Source organism: Hemiscyllium ocellatum, chromosome 3, assembly GCF_020745735.1.
Source record: "Hemiscyllium ocellatum isolate sHemOce1 chromosome 3, sHemOce1.pat.X.cur, whole genome shotgun sequence".
Taxonomy (NCBI): domain Eukaryota; kingdom Metazoa; phylum Chordata; class Chondrichthyes; order Orectolobiformes; family Hemiscylliidae; genus Hemiscyllium; species Hemiscyllium ocellatum.
The window spans coordinates 128,348,694-128,368,390 of NC_083403.1; the positions used below are offsets into that span (position 1 = coordinate 128,348,694).

The 19,697-nt window shown below is 40.8% G+C and overlaps 1 protein-coding gene across 1 annotated transcript in view; it reads right to left on the reverse strand.

Moving 5' to 3' along the window:
- The window catches only part of LOC132835976 (protein disulfide-isomerase A6-like), a 65,300-nt gene extending 47,480 nt beyond the window's left edge, over positions 1-17,820 (reverse strand). Inside the window, exon 1 of the mRNA XM_060855151.1 lies at positions 17,567-17,820. Within this exon, the coding sequence (XP_060711134.1) occupies positions 17,567-17,820 (254 nt within the window). The remainder of the gene's footprint in view (positions 1-17,566) is intronic.
- Between the last annotated feature and the right edge of the window lie 1,877 nt (positions 17,821-19,697).

Sequence of the window (19,697 nt, forward strand, 5' to 3'; positions counted from 1 at the left end):
CTTTATTCAGGTCCTCTTCTTGCAGACACAAGCAAAGTATGAATTTATTGTTTGTCAGCCTTTCATTGTTCCCCATAATAACCTACACACCCCCATCCCTACTCATTTCTGACTGCTAGAGAACTACATTAGTTTTTATCAGTCCTTTTCTCTGTACATACCTTTAGAAACTTTTAATATCAGTTCTTATGTTCCTGCAAGCTTACTCACACTTTATTTTCCCCTTCTTAATCAATCTTTTGGTTCTCGATTGCTGACTACAAAAACTTTTCCCAACCTCAGGTCTATTGCTTTTGCTTGCTGATTCGTCTGTCTCTTTCTTGCATCTAATGCCATCTCTAATTGTCCCTGTAAGCCATGGTTTGACCACTGTTCTCTTTGCACTTTTGCACCAGACAGGAATGAACAATTTTCGTAGTTCACCATTAGACAGAGAGGAACTTGCACGGGATAGTATTGCCATATATCTGTTGCCCTTGTACTTCTAGATGGTTGCATTTGGAAGATGCTGTCTAAGGAATCCTGGTATATATGGTATACACTGCTGGTATTGTGTTTTTGAGGTTTGTATATCTGTAAATATGGGGTCAATCAAAGAGGCTTGATTTTTCTAGATGGTATTGAATCTTGAGTGTTGTTGAAACTGCATTCTTCTAGTAAGTGGTGTATTCCATCACTCTCCTGACGCAAACTTGTAGATGGTGGACAGGCTTTGAAGAATCAGAAAGTAAGTTACTCACTGCAGGATTCCTAGCTTCTGACCTGTTCTTGTTGTCACCATATTTTTGTCTCCTGTAAAGACGCTATTCCATTGTCTCAGGTCCTCTGTCTCTTTTGCATTTGTTCTGATGATGCAAACCCTTCAAAATGTGGGCCTCTGAAATATTCACCTTCTTCATCAACCAAGAATCCCCAACACCATGGTTGACAGGGTCCTCAGCTGGGTCCAATCCTTCTCCCACACTTCAGCCCTCATCCCCTTTCCTTCTTCCTACAAAAGTTACCTTTGTCCTCACCTACCATCCCACAGTATCCACATCCAGAAGATCATTAGTCGCCATTTCTGCCACCTCCAGAAAGATGCCACTATAAGACACACATTCCCCTCCCTTCCCTTGTCAGCCTTCCGCAAAGATCATTCCCTCTGGGACACCCTGGTCCATTCTTCTTCTCTTCAACCAGTTCCCCACAGGCCCACAGTATCTTTCCCTGTAAATGCATATGTAACATCTCCCCATTTATTTCCTTTTTCCTCAGTATCCAAGGGCCCAAACACACATTCCAGGTGAAGCTGTGCTTTACCTGCATTTCCCTCAATCTAGTCTACACATTCACTGTTCGTAATGTGGTATCCTGTACATTGGGGAAATTAAGCGTAGAGTGGTTGATTGTTTTGCGGCATACCTATGTCCTGTCTGCAAAAAAGACCCTGAGCTTCCAGTTGCCTGCCACTTTGACACACCACCTTGTTCCCTAGCCAACATCTCTGTCACAGGCTTGCTGCAGTGCTCCAGTGAAGCTCAACCCAAGCTGGAAGAACAACACCTCATTTTCCACTTGAGAGCTCTACAGCCTTCTGGACTCAAATTGAGTTCAACAATTTTAGGGATGGAGGCACCTTCTCCCAGGTCCTTACCCCAAGCCCCACACACCAGGTCTTGTTATTATATGCTCTGCTATTACACACTACCCAATGTTAAACCACTCATAGTCCTCATTAGCAGCCATTCATTCTCCTAGGCCAGGGGTGGGGAAGCAGCTGCCTTAAGGCCGCATGCGGCCTTCTCGGCCATTGTGTGTGGCCTTTTGAATGAATCCAAATTTTACAGAACAATCTTTTATTTTTTATTAATATGTTTTTTTTGTCCTTTATTATTTTTATGTTAATCTTAAAATTAATGTATTTAAAATACCAGAGAGTAAAGAAAACTCAGTGAAATAATCCTCACAGACTGACCGCCACAATTAAAAAATAGGTAAGTCATAAGGCTCCTAAAGAACTACAGATTGAATTGATTGAGCTCTGAGAAGATGACATTTTAAAGTCCTTATTTGATGCTAAGAAAGATCCGATTGAAATATGGAAAAATGCAATAGAATACCCATGCCTTCGGCAACATGCACGAAAAATGCTTTATTGCTTTTCAACCACTTATTGCTGCGAATCTACATTCTCCTACTTAACCAAAATCAAGACACCTTTAAGGTCACAAATGACGGATACCCATCTAGAGGATCAGCTAAAACTGTAGACCTGCATGCTGCAACCAAATATTCAAATTCTTTCCTACAAAAAGCAGTCACAACAAAGTCATTAAAAGGTTAGTTAACTTTAGAATTAACAATTTTTTTCATTTTTTTTAGTTAGTTAGTACATAATAGTTAGACTTTTACAAAATAATGTAAATTTTGAAGAATATATAATTGAAGTTTCTTGGATGCGGCCTTATTAGATTACAACTAACATAGTGTGGCTTTCCAACATGAAAAGGTTCCCCACCTCTGTCTTAGGCTGACCGTCATCCATGCCTTTGTCTTTCCAACTGTTCTTCTCTCTCTTTGACTTTATCTCCACTGAGCATTTACTCCTTCATCCCTCCTCCAACCCTATCTTCTGCATAAAAAAACAACTTTCTCCTAGCTACCAACAGTTCTAAAGAAGAGTCCCCAGACCTGAACTGTTAACACTGATTTCTTTCCACAGATGCTGCCAGACCTGATGAGGTTTTCCAGCAATTTCTGTTTTTGTTTGTGATCGTATTTAAATGGCTAGTCCAGTTGACTGCGTGGTTAATAGTAGCCCCCAGGTTCTTGATACTGGGAGATTCAATTATGCTAATACCCACAAATGTCAAGAGGCAACGGTCAGATTCTCTCTTCTTGGAGACGGTCATTGTCTGTCACTTGTGTGGCACCTATGTTATTTGCCTAGTCAGCCTGGATATTGCTCAGATCAAGAATGTATTTGCATATTCAATTTACTCAATATCACTTCTCTGATAATTGCACTTTTCTCAGGTTCCTCCCTCCCTTTCAATTTCTGGTTTCCAGCTTTTTATGAATACAACTTAAGTCCTCTCCAGTGGAAACTGTTCAATATATCTGTTCAATTCACTGGCCAGTCCTATCTTTCATTACTAATTACCCTGAATCATTTTCTATAGGACCAAGACTTACTTTGTTAATTTGTTTTTAAATATCTGAAGAAACTGTTCCTGTTTTTATATTTTTGGCTAACTTTCTCTCATACATTAACTTTTCCCTCCTTAAGTATTTTGGTAATTCTTTGCCGTTTTTTATATTCTGTCCAATCTTCTGGTTCATCACTGATAAGGGGTCTGTCCCTTAGAATTTTTCTTATTTGTTGAAATGCATTTATTCTGTTTTGCAGACAGCTAACTATTCACTGTCTGCTCTGAGGCAATTAAATATACACAAGTGGCACTAGACAAATGAATTATTACCCCCCAAAAGCTTACATTGGAGAAATGTTAAGACTTTCCAAATCCTTTCAGAATGTCCCTGGTTAAAACAATTCCCTTACATTGTTTTCAAAATTTAAAATGTTCTCATGTACAGTGAATGTTTTAGTTACACCACTAGAGTGCTCCCTTTGCCCATTCAAACCTGTAGTTACAGTAATTAGCTGAGTTAGAAAAATGGATGCAAATATCCCACTTCTATTCTAGCTTGTCTTAAAACTCCACAATATATGTTCTAGGGTGAATTTTGATGATTAAAGGAAAATATATATTCCATGGCAGTTACAGGTGCCCTTGCATCAGATTACTCAGCATCTCTCCCTCTGCTGACAGTAACCTGGGAAGACAATTACATACAATTGTTGTTGCAGAATATCTCAATAAAATTCTTTGTAGACTGAGCCATTGACTTCATTCCACCCTATAAACACTTCCCACCCACCAACTCCACTTCTCTCCCTGCCCATTGTCTGAGGCTAAATTATCCTAGTTGAGACTGAACTGACCTTCTGAAGCATTTACCAAAATCACCTAATTGTAACCCTTCTGAGAATCAGTGTCAAAACTTTTCAGATCTTTCACCACATTAAAAGACCAAATTGGTACTGTTCTTTGAAAGTCATGATTGATGTATAACATAATGGCTCTGAAAGGGTTACTATTAGAGACTGCACTCAGCAGTCTCTAACCTGATCATGTAATGCCCTTTAGGAAAGAAAATTTATTATCCTCATCAGTCTGTGACTTCAGGCACACAATATGGACCACAGCCAATGGCCCTCTGAAGTAGTATGATATGAAAACTTTGTAAGGACAAAGCCAGACAGACCTCTCACCATTGGTCCAACAAAGACAAAATCTTCCAGTCAACATTACAAAATCTTCTCCTCCAACAGTGGTGTATTGATGTCAAATTTGAAAAGCTGTTCCAGAGGTTGGTCAAGCAACAACCTGACAAAAATATGTTCACAGAAGCATACTTTTCAGCCAACACTCTTGATGCCTCCATCACCATTGCCTAGTATGTGCCTATGTGTTGAAAAGACAGAGAACCAACTAGTTAAGCTGGTGACAGTGATAAATAATTGACAGGGTGTGCCTGTCCATGTTTTCAACATGGACTCTGCAAAATCCCATGCCACCAGATCAAATATGAATAAGGAAACTGTACACCGATTACTAACCATTTCAATCCTGCTCATCAATGCTAAGTTTGGCTCCAGATTCATTACAGTTTTGGTGTATGTATGGATTAAACAGCATAATTCTAGAAATAAGTTGTGAATGACTGCCTTTAACATCAAGAAATACCCTTGAACAAGGGTTGGCCTAAGAGTTCAAACAAATTTGCTCAATGAAAAAAATGGGAAAACTCACCACGGTTGGTGATATACCAGCATAAAGGAAGATGGTTGTAGTTAATGAAGGCCAATCAACTCCACTCTGGGAGATCATTGGAGAAATTCCTCAGGGCAGTGTCATAGGTTCAACCACCTTTATCAATGACTTTTCCTCCATTATAATGTAAGAAGTGGGAATGTGAGCTGATTGGATTTTGTTCATTTCTATATACCATTTTTCAGATAATGTAGTGTTCCACACATGCATGCAGCAAGAAATTCAGGTTTGGACTTATAAATGACATTAACGCTGCATAAGAATCAGGCAATAGTCATACACTAAGAGCACCTTTAATGTTTATAATGCATCCCAATGTACTACCAGGAATATAATGAAATAAAATATGACAACAAGACAACAGTTATCAAGTAAGATGATCATAAACTTGATCAAAGAAGTAGTTTTAACTGAGTCTTAAAAGCACAAAAGAGGTAAACAGGAGTGGTGCAGAAATTCTAGTGCTTAGATGACTGGCATCCAATGTGGAACAATTAAATTGAAGATGCAGAAGAGCCACCTGCTGAAGATGTGTGGGACAAGAGTATACTATAAATATATGGAGGAGCAAGGCCAGGGAAGGATTTAAGACCCAGAATGAAAATATTAAAATCAAGATATTGCTTGAACGAGAGCTAATGCAAATCAGTATGAACAGAGTGATAGTTGAACAAAGCTTGGTGTGAGTTAAGACATGGGCAGGAGAGCTTAAGTTGTTGTAAAGGCTGTTTTCATTAGAAAGAAGATGGTTGAGAGGTGACTTAATTGAGACGTAAAAGATAATCAGAGGATTAGATACAATGGACAGTGAGAGCCGTTTTCCTCTGATGGTGATGGCTAGCACGAGAGGACATAGTTTTAAATTGAGGGGTGAAAGATATAGGACAGACATCAGAGGTAGTTTATTTACTTGGAGAGTAGTAGGGGCGTGGAAAGCACTGCCTGCAGCAGTAGTAGACCTGCCAACTTTAAGGACACATAAATGGTCATTGGATAGGGATATGGAGGAGAATGGGGGTCTTGATTAGTGTGGTGCTGGAAAAGCACAGCAGGTCAGGCAGCATCCGAGGAGCAGGAAAATCAATGTTTCGGGCAAAAGCCCTTCATCAAGAATAGAGTTAAAAATCACACAACACCAGGTTATAGTCCAACAGGTTTAATTGGAAGCACACTAGCTTTCAGGGCGACGCTCCTTCATCAGGTGATTGTGGAGGGCTCGATTGTAACACAGAATTTATAGCAAAAATTTGCAGTGTGATGTAACTGAAATTATACATTGAAAAATTGACTGTTAAGCCTTTCATCTGTTAGAATACAGTGATAGTTTTACTTCTTTCATGTGTAAATCACAAAAGCCTTTTTTTAAAAGTTGCATTCTCAGGTTAGCTGTTAACAATGGTGATAGCTAGACAATAGAGGCAGGGTGCCTGCAGAGTGGAGAGATAAGATGGAGGAGAATGGAATAGTGTAGGTTAGATGGGCTTCAGATTGGTTCCACAGATCGGTGCACATCGAGGGTCGAAGGGCTTGTACTGTGCTGTAATGTTCTATGTTCTATGCTTTACAAAGGGTGAAATGTGAGAGTCCAGTTGGAATATTCATGTTGAGAGGCAAGAACAATGTAGATGGGAATTTCAACAGCAGACAAACTAGGAAAATAGTGAAGTCAGGCAAGATTACAGATGGTATTAGGAGATCTCAAGAGATGGCCCAAATATATGGTTGAAGTTCATCTTGGGGTCAATTTTAAACAAGGTAGAGTCTAATGACTTCCTCTTGACACTTAATAGCATTGCCATCGTTGATCTAGTACCACCATCATATGATCTAGTACCCCATCAACAATGGGGTTACCATTGTTCAGAAATGTAACTGAGCCACCAACATAAATACTATGATTATGAGCAAGTTAGAGGCTGGGTACTCTGAAATCAGTGAGTACCCACCTTCCACGTTCCCGGAATCTTTCTAGCTTACAGCGCACAATTGACAATTTTGCTGCCATAACCTTTATTCACCTGAACGAGTGCAGCCCTACGAACACTCAAGAAGCTCAACTCCATCCAGTACAAAGAAGACTACTTGATCAGCATATTTTCCACCACTTTAAACATTCACACTCCCATTGCTGGAAAACCACATACTGAGTCATCCATCTATCAGATGAAATGCAACAACATATTTAAACTCATGACCTTTGCCACCTAAAACGCAAACAGCAGCAAATAAATTGGAACAACACCATGAGGAAGTTGCCCTTCAAATCAAACAACATCCTGAATTCCAAGTATAGTATTATTCCTTCAACATAATTGGCTCAAAACCCTGAAATTCCCTGCCTAGCAGCACTGTAGGCGTCAGTCAACACAAGGGCTGCAATGGTTCAAGAAGGCAGCTCACTGCCTTACCAAAGGTTTTTACAAATGGAGAGTGAATGCTGGCCTTGGAAGCGATGCTCACTATCTTATGGGTGAACAAAAATGTAAGGAAGTTTGATACACTAACTGCTTTCTGAGGAAGGTTTTCTCCCAAATTTCGTGAATTGATTTCTATTTTATATTTATGGTGCCCTGTACTGGTCACCTCACAAGTGGAAACATTTTCACCATGTCTAACCTCTGAAACCTTTCCTTATTTAATTAAGTCATCCTCCATTTTCTCATATTTAGAAAAAAAACAAGATTTGGTTCTGGTATAAACTTTGTAAATTTTATTGATATTTTCACCGAACTATTCACAGGACTCCCATGTGGTTAACCAAGATGTTAAGTGCAAGTTTAACATACCTACTCGACTTCTCAACTTGCTCTCCTTTGGGAAATTAACTCCATTGTTTTTTTTTGCTTTTGTTTTGAAAACCAATCTCTTTTTACTATTTTGTGTATTTTTACTTTCAGATCATGGGAACTGGTTAGCTCAGTTGGCAAGATAGCTAGCATGTAATTCAGAATAATAACAGTTCAATTAGATTCCCTACAGTATGGAAACAAGCCATTTGGCCCAACAAGTCGACACCGACCCTCTAAACAGTAACCCACCCAGGCCCATTCCCCGACCCTATATTTACCCCTGACTGATGCACTAAACACTATGGGCAATTTAGCATGACCAATTCACCTGACCTGCACATCTTTGGATTGTGGGAGGAACCGCACGCAGACACGGGTAGAATGTGCAAACTCTACACAGGCAGTTGCCCGAGGCTGGGATTGAACCCAGGTCCCTGGCATTGTGAGGCAGCAGTGCTAATCAATGAGCCACTATGCAGCCCATTCTTATTCTGGCTAAGGTAGAGTTGAGAACTGCCTCTGTGTCTGCCCAAGCTTGATGTCAAATGGCGCTCTTCTAAAAAACCAATTGTCTTTAATAGACAGAGCTTTTGCCTGAAATGTCGATTTTGCTGCACTTTGGATGATGCCTGAACTGCTGCGCTCTTCCAGCACCACTAATCCAGAGATGCCTGTGATCCCTTGTGGTATACGACTAAATTACCTACTCTCCATATCCCTTTATCCATTTAAGCACCTGTTTTACAAGGAGTTTGTGGCCTCTCTATTCTCCCTACTACTCCATATCAACACACACTTATCTATATTGAAGTATAGTTCCCAATTTTTCATGTATTCTGCACATATATTGCTGTTTTTAAAATCACAAACCTTTTCTATATTAATTATATTTCATATGTTGGTGTCACCTACAAGGTTTAAAATTGTATTTCTGCTTCTTCAATCCAAATCATTTAGATAAATGTGAACATCAATGAATCCAAAACCAACTGATGTCAAAACCTGTTTCATATCTTCTGAGTAACTAACTACTCACTTTAAACAGACTTTATCCATTCAACTATTTTCTGCTCTGTAGTTTGCTATCCATTCTTCTAAATGAAATTTGATCCTGCATATTCTGACCTTAACTATGAGTCTACCAAACAGTATGTTGCGAGGGAAATACTGATCAAGTACTACTAGATGGAGGTCCTCTGTGCAAATAAAATGTCTGGTAGCAGCGTTGGCTAGGTCATTTGTGAGAAAGTTGAAATGTTCATTTGTTCTTGAAGCTGTTATATTAGTTTATTATTACTTCTATAGTTCTACGGATTGGAGGCTATTAAATGTTTCAACATGTAATACAGTTTTACTATTTTTGTATCGCAAAACCTGTGCAAAGCTGTGTTGTATCATCACTTAGACAAGGTGGAAAATGAAGCAACATAAATTGGTCTTCTAACAAAAAAACAAAAATACAGGGAACCACAGTGTACAAAATCAAGGATTACAGGTCATTGATATTAAATACTTAAGACAATAAAAGTTATGTTATACAAAAATAAATCTGTTTCCCTTTGAATGAATACAACTGAACAGACCAAGATGGAGGATAGGATAAATTTGTGGCTGAAAGAGCTGCTTCTTTTTTCAGGTATTTTCAATGTTGGAGCCGATTTCCTCAAATTTTAGGAGCAGTATTTGCTGTTTTATAAGCTGTTACATAGTTTTGGAACTTTGGGGGAAAAAATTCACAGCAATAGCACTTTAAAAAGGAAGAAAACAGACAAAGGGCAATGACCACATGGATTCAAATGGAGAAAGAAACCCATACTACTGTCTAGCCCAGTCGTAGCCTGCACAGCTGCTGCCTTTGCTGTCCGTTTTCAAGTATCTCTGGACATCAGAGTTCATTCTAACAAAGAGCAAAATTCACAGCTGAACTTGGAGAAACTTGTGTGTGGGTGTACACAGCAGGGAGCAGCTAAGTGGTTTTTAAAGTGTTACTTTGCTGGTATTCTTTTGTAAATGTACAATACCAAATAGAGTGGGTTTTTTTAAAAATGTCGTTAATGAGATCTATCTCTTAATTAAACTTTAAAAATATAATAACATAGGTACTATGCTAGCTTGGCGCAGTGTTTTTAGAGCAGAAAGACTGTGCTATTTGCTGGGCCTGTAAATTGTTAAGGTGCAAAGATGTCCTTTAGTAGAGTGATGTTCTCTTCTTGTTGGATATGGAAGATTAAAGAGAGTTTCCATGTTTACGATGATTATGTCTGCAGGGAGCGCGTTCGGTTGCAAATCTATTGGATCGCATGGACCAGTTAAAGCGCCAGTTAGAGGCAATGAGGAGCTCGGGCGTGTGATGGATGGCAGTTGCAGGGGAGGGGGATAAACCAAAGATACAGTCAGGTAGATGGGTGACATCCAGGAAAGGGAGCAGAGGCAGGCAGGTAGTACAGGAGTCTTCTTGGCTATCTCCAACTCAAAACAAGTACGCTGTTCGGGAAAATGTAGGGGGTAATGAACTCTCAGGGGTATGAAGCATGAACAGCCAGGTTTCTGGTACCAAGACTGGTTCTAATGTAACTAGGGGTACGCCAGGTTCTAAGCGATCGACGAAATAGAGGCACAGAATGGTATGTTGTCTCCCTGGAGCCAGTATCGAAGATATCTCAGAGAAGGTGTAGAATATTCTCAAAGAGAAACAGGATCAGCAGGAAGTCATTCCATACACTGTAGAGTGTAGAAGTAAAAAGGATGAGATTCTGAGGACAGAATATAGAAAGTTAGGCAGGAATTTAAAAGGTCAATCTTGAAGGTAATATCTGAATTACTCCCAGTGCTACATGCTAGTGAGGGCAAGAATAATAGGATAGAGTAGATGAATGCATGGCTGAGGAGCTGGAGCAGGGGAGAAGGATTCACAATTTTGAACCACTGGAATGTCTTCTGGGATAGAAGTGATCTATGTAAGAGGATGGATTGCACCTGAACTGGAAGAGAACTAATATATTGGTAGGGAGATTTGCTAAAACTGCTCAAGAAGATTTAAACTAGAAAGGTTTTGGGGGGGGAGGGATGAATCCCAGGGAGATAGTAAGGAAAGTGATTAGTCTGAGACTGATCCAGTTGGGAAAAAGAGTAAGTCAAACAGACAGGGCAGGCAGGACAACATAGGGCTGAAAAATTAAGCTGCATTTATTTCAATACAAGAGGTCCAACAGTTAAGGCAGATGAACTCAGGGCAGGCTGGGAACATGGAACTGGGATATCATAGCAATTACAGAAACATGGCCCGGGGTGGACAGGACTGGCAGCTTAATGTTCCAGGGTATACATGGTACAGGAAGGATCAAAAGGGGGGTGAGAGAGAAGTGGGAGTGGTGTTTTTGATTAGAGATAACATTACAGCTGTACTTAGGAGGATATTCCTGGGAATACATCTAGAGAAGTTATTTGGGTGAAACTGAGAAATAAGGAAGAGATGATCACCCTATTGTGATTGTATTACAGTCTCTCCAGTAGTCAGCGGGAAATTGAGAAACAACTTTGTAAGGAGATCTCAGTTATGTGTAAAAATAATAGGGTGCTTATGGTAGGGGATTTTAACTTTCCAAACATAGTCTGGTACTGCCATAGTGTTAAGGGCTTGGATGGAGAGAAACTTGTTAAGTGTACATAAGAAAATTTTCTGATCCTGTGTGTGGATTTACCGAAAGAGAAGGTGCAAAATTTTACCTATTCTTGCAAAATAAGGCAGGGCAGGTGGCTGAGGTGTCAGTGGGGGAACACTTGGGCCCAATGACCATAATTCTATAAGTTTCAAAATAGTGATGGAAAAAGATAGGATCTAAAAGTTAAAATTCTAAATTGGAGAAAGGCAAATTTTGGATGCAGAGCTGAAAATGTATTGCTGGTTAAAGCACAGCAGGTCAGGCATCATCCAAGGAACAGGAAATTCGACGTTTCGGGGCTCTGGCCCGAAACGTCGAATTTCCTGTTCCTTGGATGCTGCCTGACCTGCTGTGCTTTAACCAGCAACACATTTTCAGCTCTGATCTCCAGCATCTGCAGACTTCACTTTTTACTCGAAAATTTTGGATGCAGGTTTGCTCACTGAGCTGGAAAGTTCGTTTTTAGACATTTTATCACCGTAGTAGGTAACATCTTCAGTTAGCCTCCAAATGAAGCACTGGTGGTGTAGCACACTTTCTATTTCTATTTATGGTAAATGGGATCCAATCAATGTGTTTGTTGATAGAATTCCAGTTGGAATGCCATGCTTCTAGGAATTTTTATGCCTATTACCACCCCCTGAGAAAAAGAACAGGAAATGACTTCACTGTAAGAAATTATGTCACCACAGGAAATGAAATCACCAACCCAAGGCAACCCAAACATATAAATAGAAAGCGGGCTACACCACCAGTGCTTCATTGGAGGTTCACTGAGGATGTTACGTTGGATGGTGATGAAATGTCTGAAAACCCTTCCAGCTCAGTGAGCAAACTTACATCCAGAACCTCAACCCGAGGCAAATATTTGATGGTATTATGCAAGAACTTTCAAAACTTGACTGAGAGCAAGTGTTTGCAGGTAAAGGGATGGCTGGAAAATGGGAAGCCTTCATAAATGAGATAATGAGAATGCAGATAGTATGTTTATGTTTGGGGCTGGGGGTGGAGTGTGGAGAGGGCAAAGCTGTTAGGTGTAGTGAATGCTGAATGACCATAGAAATTGAGGTTTTGGTCAAGAATAACAAGACGACATATGTCAGGTAGACAACAGAATTGGAGTGATTCCCTTGAAGAGTATAAAAGCAGCAGGAATATACTTAAGAGGGACCTCTGCTGTATGTGATCTACATAAATGATTTAGAGGAAAACATAGCTGGTCTAATTAATAAGTTTGCAGACTCTACAAAGATTGGTGGAGTTGTGGATAGTGAGGAGGATTGTCAGAGGATACAGCAGGATATAGATTGGTTGGAGGCATGGGCAAAAAAATGGCTAATGGAGTTTAATCCTGACAAATGTGAGGTGATGTATTTTGGAAGGTCAAGTATAGGTGGAAATTATACATTGAATGGCAGAATCTTTAGGAGTACTAATATGCAGAGGGATCTGGGTGTGCAGGTCCACAGATCACTGAGGTAGCAGCGTAGGTAGATAAGGTAGTGAAAAAGGCTTATGGCATGTTTGCTTTCATTGGAAGGAGCATTAAGTATAAGGATAGACAATTTATACTGCAGCTTTACAGAACTTAGTTAGGCCACACTTGGAATATTGTGCACAGTTCTGATCACCACTCTACCAGAAGGATCTGGATGCTTTGGAGAGGGTATAGAAAGATTTACCAGGATGTTGCCCATTGAAGGATTTTAGTTATGAAAAAAGATTGGATAGACTGGGTTTGTTTTCACTGGAACATAGGAGGTTGAGGGCAACCTGATATACTTTATAAGATTGTGATTAGCCTGGATAGGTGGAAAGTATAAAGCTTTTCCCTGGTGGAGAAGGGTCAATTACTAGGGGACACAGGTTCAAGATACAAAGGTGGGGGGGGGGAGTTTAGAAAAGATGTGCCAATCCAGTTTTTCACACAAAGGTGGTGTGCTTGGAACATGTTGCCAGAGGAGGTGGTGGAAGTGGACATAATAGCAGCATTCAAGAAGCACCTGGACAAATACATAAATAGGAATTGAATAGAGGGCTATGGATCCTGTAAGTGAAGACAGTTTTAATATGGAAGGGCAAAATGTGTCGCCACAGGCTTGACAGGCCAAAGGGCATGTTCCAGTGTGTTTTTGTTCTTTGAAATCAGGAGGGCAAAAAAGGGGACATAAGATAGCTTTAACAAATATGGTTAAGGAAAATCCAAAGGGATTTGACAAATATTTTAAGACAAAAGGGTAACTAGGGAAAGAGGAGGGGCCCCTTAAAGATCAGCAAGGCCATCTGTGTGGAACCGCAGGAGATGGAGGAGATATTAAACAAGTACTGTTTACTGTGGAGAAGTTGAAAATGTGTTGCTGGTTAAAGCACAGCAGGTTAGGCAGCATCCAAGGAATAGGAAATTCGACGTTTCGGGCATAAGCCGTTCATCAGGAATGTTGAGAAACCACGAGTGTGGGGGTAAGTACATGAAAGTTTTCGGTACTTACTGTCTTTAATTTCTGATATGGCTAGGAAGAACTGTTTGTTTAGTGTGTGGATTCTTCTGTAGATGAAGAACAGTAGAGGTCCTTTGCAGGTCTGTGAGAGTGTTGTCCTGAGCTGGGGTAGGGCTGATTGCAGGGAATGTACGTAGCGACGCATGGCTGCAAGGGTGGAGAGGAGGATCCGGAGGGAGGTCTGATGCTGGAGGCTTCGGAGAAGTGTGGAGAAGTGTATGGAAGATCAATATCTTGAAAAATGTTCACATTACAGAGGAGGTGGTGCTAGATGTCTTAAAATGTATAAAGGTGGACCAATCCCTGAGACTTGATCAGTGTACTCTAGAACTCTGTGGGAAGCGAGGGAAGAAACTGCTGGGCCCTTGCAGAGATATTTGTATCATGGATAGCTACAGGCGAGGTCCTGGATGACTGGAGGTTGGCTAACATTGAGCCACTACTTAAGCAAGATGGTAAGGAAAAGCCAGGTTACTATAGACCGCTCAGTCTGACATCAGTAGTGTGCAAGTTGTTGAAGGGAATCCTGAAGACAGGATTTACAAGTATTTGAAAAGGCAAGGACTGATTAAGGATAGTCAACACAGCTTTGTGTCTGGGAAATTGTATCTCACTAACTTGATTGAATTTTTTGAAGTAACAAAGAGGACTGATGAGTTCAGAGTGGTGGATATGATCTATGTGATCTATGCGTTCAACAAGATTCCTCATGGTTAGCAAGGTTAGATCACACAGTAGAGTGAGAACTAACTATTTGGACACAGAATCAGCTTAAAGATAGAAGACAAGAGGGTAGTAGTGAAGGGTTGCTTTTCAGAATGGAAACCTGCAACGTGCGGTGTGCCACAAGTTTGCAGATGACACGAAAATTGGATATGTAAAGTACAGTGAAGGTTACCTCCAAGTACAACAGGATCTTGATCAGGTGGGCTGATGAGTGGCAGATGGAACTTAATTTAGATAAATGTGAGGTGCTGCATTTTGGAAAAACAAATCGGGACAGGACTTGTACATTTAATGGTAAAGTCCTTGGATGTGTTGCTGAACAAAGAGTTGGAATGCATGTTCATAGTTCCTTGAAAGTGGAGTCACAGGTATATATGACAGTGAGGACTGCAGAAGCTGGAGATCAGAATCGAGAGTGTGGTGCTGGAAAAACACAGCAGGATGGGCAGCATCCAAGGAAATTCAACATTTCGGGTATAAGCCCTTCATCAGGATGAAGTGCTTATGCCCGAAACATCAACTCTCCTGCTCCTCGGATGCTGCTTGACCTGCTGTGCTTTTCCAGCACCACTCTCTTGAGATAGGATAGTGAAGGTGGTGTTTGGTTTGCCTTTATTGGTCAGTGCACTGAGTATAGGAGGAGTTGGGACGTCATTGGTTAGACCATTATTGGAATACTATGTGCAGTTCTGGTCTACCTGCTACAGGAATGATGTTGTGAAAGGGTTCAGAAAAGATTTACGAGGATGTTGCCAGACTTGGAGGGTTTGAGCTATAGGAAAAGGTTGAATAGGCTAGGGCTGTTTTCCCTGGAGCGTCAGGGCTGAGGGGTGATCTTGTAGTAGTTTATAAAGTCATGAGGGGCATGGATAGGACAAATAGGCAAGGTCTTTTCCCTAGGATTTTATTTTGGGGGGAGGGTGGGGAGAAGAATCTAAAACCAGAGGACATAGGTTTAAGGTGAAGAAAGATTTAAAACACACCCAAGAGGCAATGTTTTCACACAGAGGGTGGTGCATGGATGGAAAGAGCTGCCAGAGAAAGTGGTGGAAGCTGGGGGTACATTTAAAAGGCATTTGGATGAGTATACAAATAGGAAGGGTTTAGAGGTATATGGGCCAAATGCTGGCAATTGGACCTAGTTTTATTCTGGATATCTGGTAGACAGGTTGGACTGAAGGGTCTATTTCCATGCTGTATATTTCCACAACTCTAACTAGAAGGCATAAATTATTGGACAGAGTTGACAATGATTTAAGATAATTAGAAACAGAATGGATGCAAGTTGATATATGGTGCTGACACTTAAGACATTTATTAAGTAACTGAAAACTCAACTAGATGGCATCTTCATGAGACTGTTGAAAGTGTCTTGGAGACAGGCAAAATAACACCAAAGCAGAAAGAGCTGAACCTTGCTGGTCATTCCTTCAAATTGGAAAATAAAACTATTTCAGAACTGGGGAACAAAACAAAAAGAAAGGTGGGATGAAAATTGGATTACAATACTCCAGTTGTATGAGCATTGTACAGATGAATTGCTATTATAAAACATTAGGTGCAAATAACAGTCATCGTCACCCTAATGACTGCCAATCACCATGATAAGGTGTGAAGAGGTTGAAAGAGGTTACAAAAATTCCTGTACCTCCCCTAGCTACACCCGAAACATTGACTTCTCCACTTCCTGGCTTGCTGTGTTTTGCTAGCCTCCTGACTGTCTACCTTGGATTCCAGCATCTGCAGATTTTTGTCTCTATCTCAAAGTAGCAGCAGGAAAAATAATGTCCAACTGATAGGCCACATTTTTCAAATCCTGGCCAGTGACGATGCTCTGAGATAAAGCTTGAAACATGATTCACTGTTATGAAACTTTCAAGCTCAGTAATTCCAATCACTGGAAGAATGTCTTGTGGCTTTAAATACGTGCCAGAGCATAAGATCACCCATGGGGAGATCAAAGTTAAAAATCACAACACCAGGTTATAGTCCAACAGGTTTAATTGGAAGCACACTAGCTTTCGGAGCAAAGCTCCTTCATCAGATGATAGTCAAAGCTTCCAATTAAACCTGCTGGACTATAACCTGGTGTTGTGTGATTTTTTAACTTTGTACACCCCAGTCCAACACCGGCATCTCCAAATCATGGGGAGATCAACAGAGATGGTGATTCATTTCCACAACAGAATGACCACATCGTCAGCTTCTGAGCCCTGCAAGAATCTACTCGGGCTCCATTTATAATTTTGGGTCCACTACATTAGTGGGAGGAACCTGTGCTGTCTCCTCATCAACATGAACCACAAGTCAGCCTGAATTTGGCCCCCTGTTCAATATTGACAACTTGCTCTCCAAAGTGAGCTACATTATGTCACACGGAGAAACACAGAAATGAAGTTCTGGACAAGCCATTTAGTCTTTTGAGATGGGGCATGAGCAAAGGACTTTCTATCCTTCAGCTGGTACAAGTGTACAAGTATTTATGGGCAGCTTTTGTGGCTAATGATAGTGTCCTACAAAAACAGGAAGTGTTGGAAAAACTCAGCAAGCCTGACATCATCTGTGGAGAGCAAAAGAAAAGTTAACATTTGGAGTCCAGATATCTTGGTCAGCAATAAAAGGAGCTGGATGGTATATATCCTGGTGGCTGGGGTGCTGTGGGAGAAGGAGACTGTCACATAGATGGGAGATGGGGCCAGATGTTAAGAAAAAAATAGGGATGTAGTCAAAGAGATTCCTGATAAGACGCCTGATATGGCACAGTGGTAGCATCCTTCCTCCTGGACTAGGAGGCTCAGATTCAAGACTCATCTCCTCCAGAGGTGTATAACAACATCTGATTGATTAGAGAAGAAAAAAATAGCAAGCCCGGAAATGTTTAATGGGTGTTACCGCTGGGCTAGAAAGCCTGGGCAAGTCCCACCTGCGCCAGAATGGTGTCTGAACAAAAATCTGTGAAATATATTTGCAGGGTTGAGATGACTGCGAAGACACCGCGTGGGACAACTCACCAAGTCCGGCAGCTCTCATGCTGCCCGAAGCAAACGGCAGGCGCCCTCCGCCGAAACCGAGCACCGGCCGCAACCGAACGGTTAATGGGCAGAAGGCGGTTAGGAACGTGGAGAGGCCGCGTGCGCCCGCGCGCCAGCCCGCGAGGCGCCTTCTCTAACGGACATTGGGGGCGCGGGCGGTGCTGGCGCGCGAGGCGACAATCGGAAAACAACGAGGCGACGGGCACGGCAGCTGCTGGCGAAGAAACCGCCATGCTCTGCTGAGCCGCGTCCAGCGGGGAAGTGGTGGGACAACAATCCTGTTTATGCCCCTTCCTTTGCAAGCGTGACAACGGCTACACGGTTTCTCTATAATGGGTGTGGAAAAGAAACGTTGTCGTATTGAATACCGAGTGAATGGAAACGCGTGTCGGATGTGAGCAAAGGAATGAGTTGCTTGTCTGTTCGGTTCCGCTCCGGTGTTTTACTCTGGACATGTCAGTTTCTTGTCGTTCACCCAAACTTGAGATTTCTTCTTGATTCTCAAGTGCATGTATAAAAACTCAAGGCAGTAACTGAAATGCATTGCAACTTGTGTAGTCAAACGCTTTCACAAATGGCACTCCTGATCTCAAGTGGTTTAACATCACAGTCATTCATAAATTGTGCGGCATTTTATTTAAGTATACAGTTACAAACTAGCAGGAAACTTGCCACCAGGTTTGAACACCAACTGGCCACTAAAAGACACGTCTAGATTAGAGTGGTGCTGGAAAAGCACAGCGGGTCAGGCAGCATCGGAGGAGCAGGAAAATCTACGTTCTTCATCAGAAATGAGGGCAGGGAGCCTCCAGGGTGGAAAGAAACGACCCACTCTCACTTGTTTACATACATACAAAGGAGGACACCACTTTGACTGGGACAACACACCCATCCCAGGACAGGCAAAACAAAGACATGCCCAAGAATTCTTAGAGGCACTGTATTCTAACCAGAACTCCATCAATAAACACATCAATTTAGATCCTATCTACCTTCCCTTGAAAAAAAGAACCGAAAATGACAACACCTACCTTATAAATAGAGAGGTGAGACGTACCACCAGCGGTTCACTGGAAACTCACTGATGGTGTTACCAAGTATGGTGATGGAATATCTGAAAACAAACCTTCAAGCTCAGCAAGCTAACTTACATGCTTACCATCAACCTGAGTTACAAATCTTCTCAAAAATAATTTATCTCATTTTTAACCAGTCATTTGTCTTAAAAGAGTTACAGTACGTCAGTTCTTTCAAGAATCATAGAATATCTTCAACACAGAATAAGACTTTTTAGCTCTTGTGTCTATGCTGGCTCTCTGCAAGATAATTTTTTCTCTTTTCTCTTGTTCTTCTTTTCAGATAATTGTCCAGATATTTTGAAGGCCTCAGTTGAAATTTCCTCCATCACTTAAAATAGTACATTTCCCAACATAATCACTTGCTGCATAAATTGCTTATTCTCAATTTGCCTTTGTTTCTTTTTTCCAATCACCTTAAATTTCATTCTTTGGTTTGCAATTCTACTGCCAATGGAAATAATTTCTCCATATTTAAATTACTTAAACATTGCTTAACTGTAGCAAAACGTCAACAAGGAAATGTGACATTGAAAAAACGCGATGATCAAGAAACAGACAACAAATTCCCTGAACAAATGTATAAATATGAAAATTTAAAAAATTATGTTTTACTCATTAGGAGGCTAATCTGCACCAGTACACTTCAAAACATTATAATACCCAACAGACAACTATTTTGCAAATGTTTTGCATTGGTGAAGGCTAAAGAGAAGTTGAGGTTCTGTAACCATATTTCTTTTACATTGTGTCATGTCAGGATTAATTTTTTAAAAAATTGTAATATGAATGCATGTCCTTTGTAAAATCCATCGATTTAAGGAACATCTGAAGTTTCACAGAAAAGAATGTGAGTAATGTAACTGGGAGTTGAGAGTCTGGCAAAGACAAAGTAGTGTAAAATAATTAGGATTAATCTTGAAATAGGATTGTAAATGAGAAATGTTTAATTGTGAATGGATGTGACCTTACCAAACATCAGTCACACTGAAAGCTCTAAAGGGTCACATTTCTGAGCTTAAGTGAAAACCAGC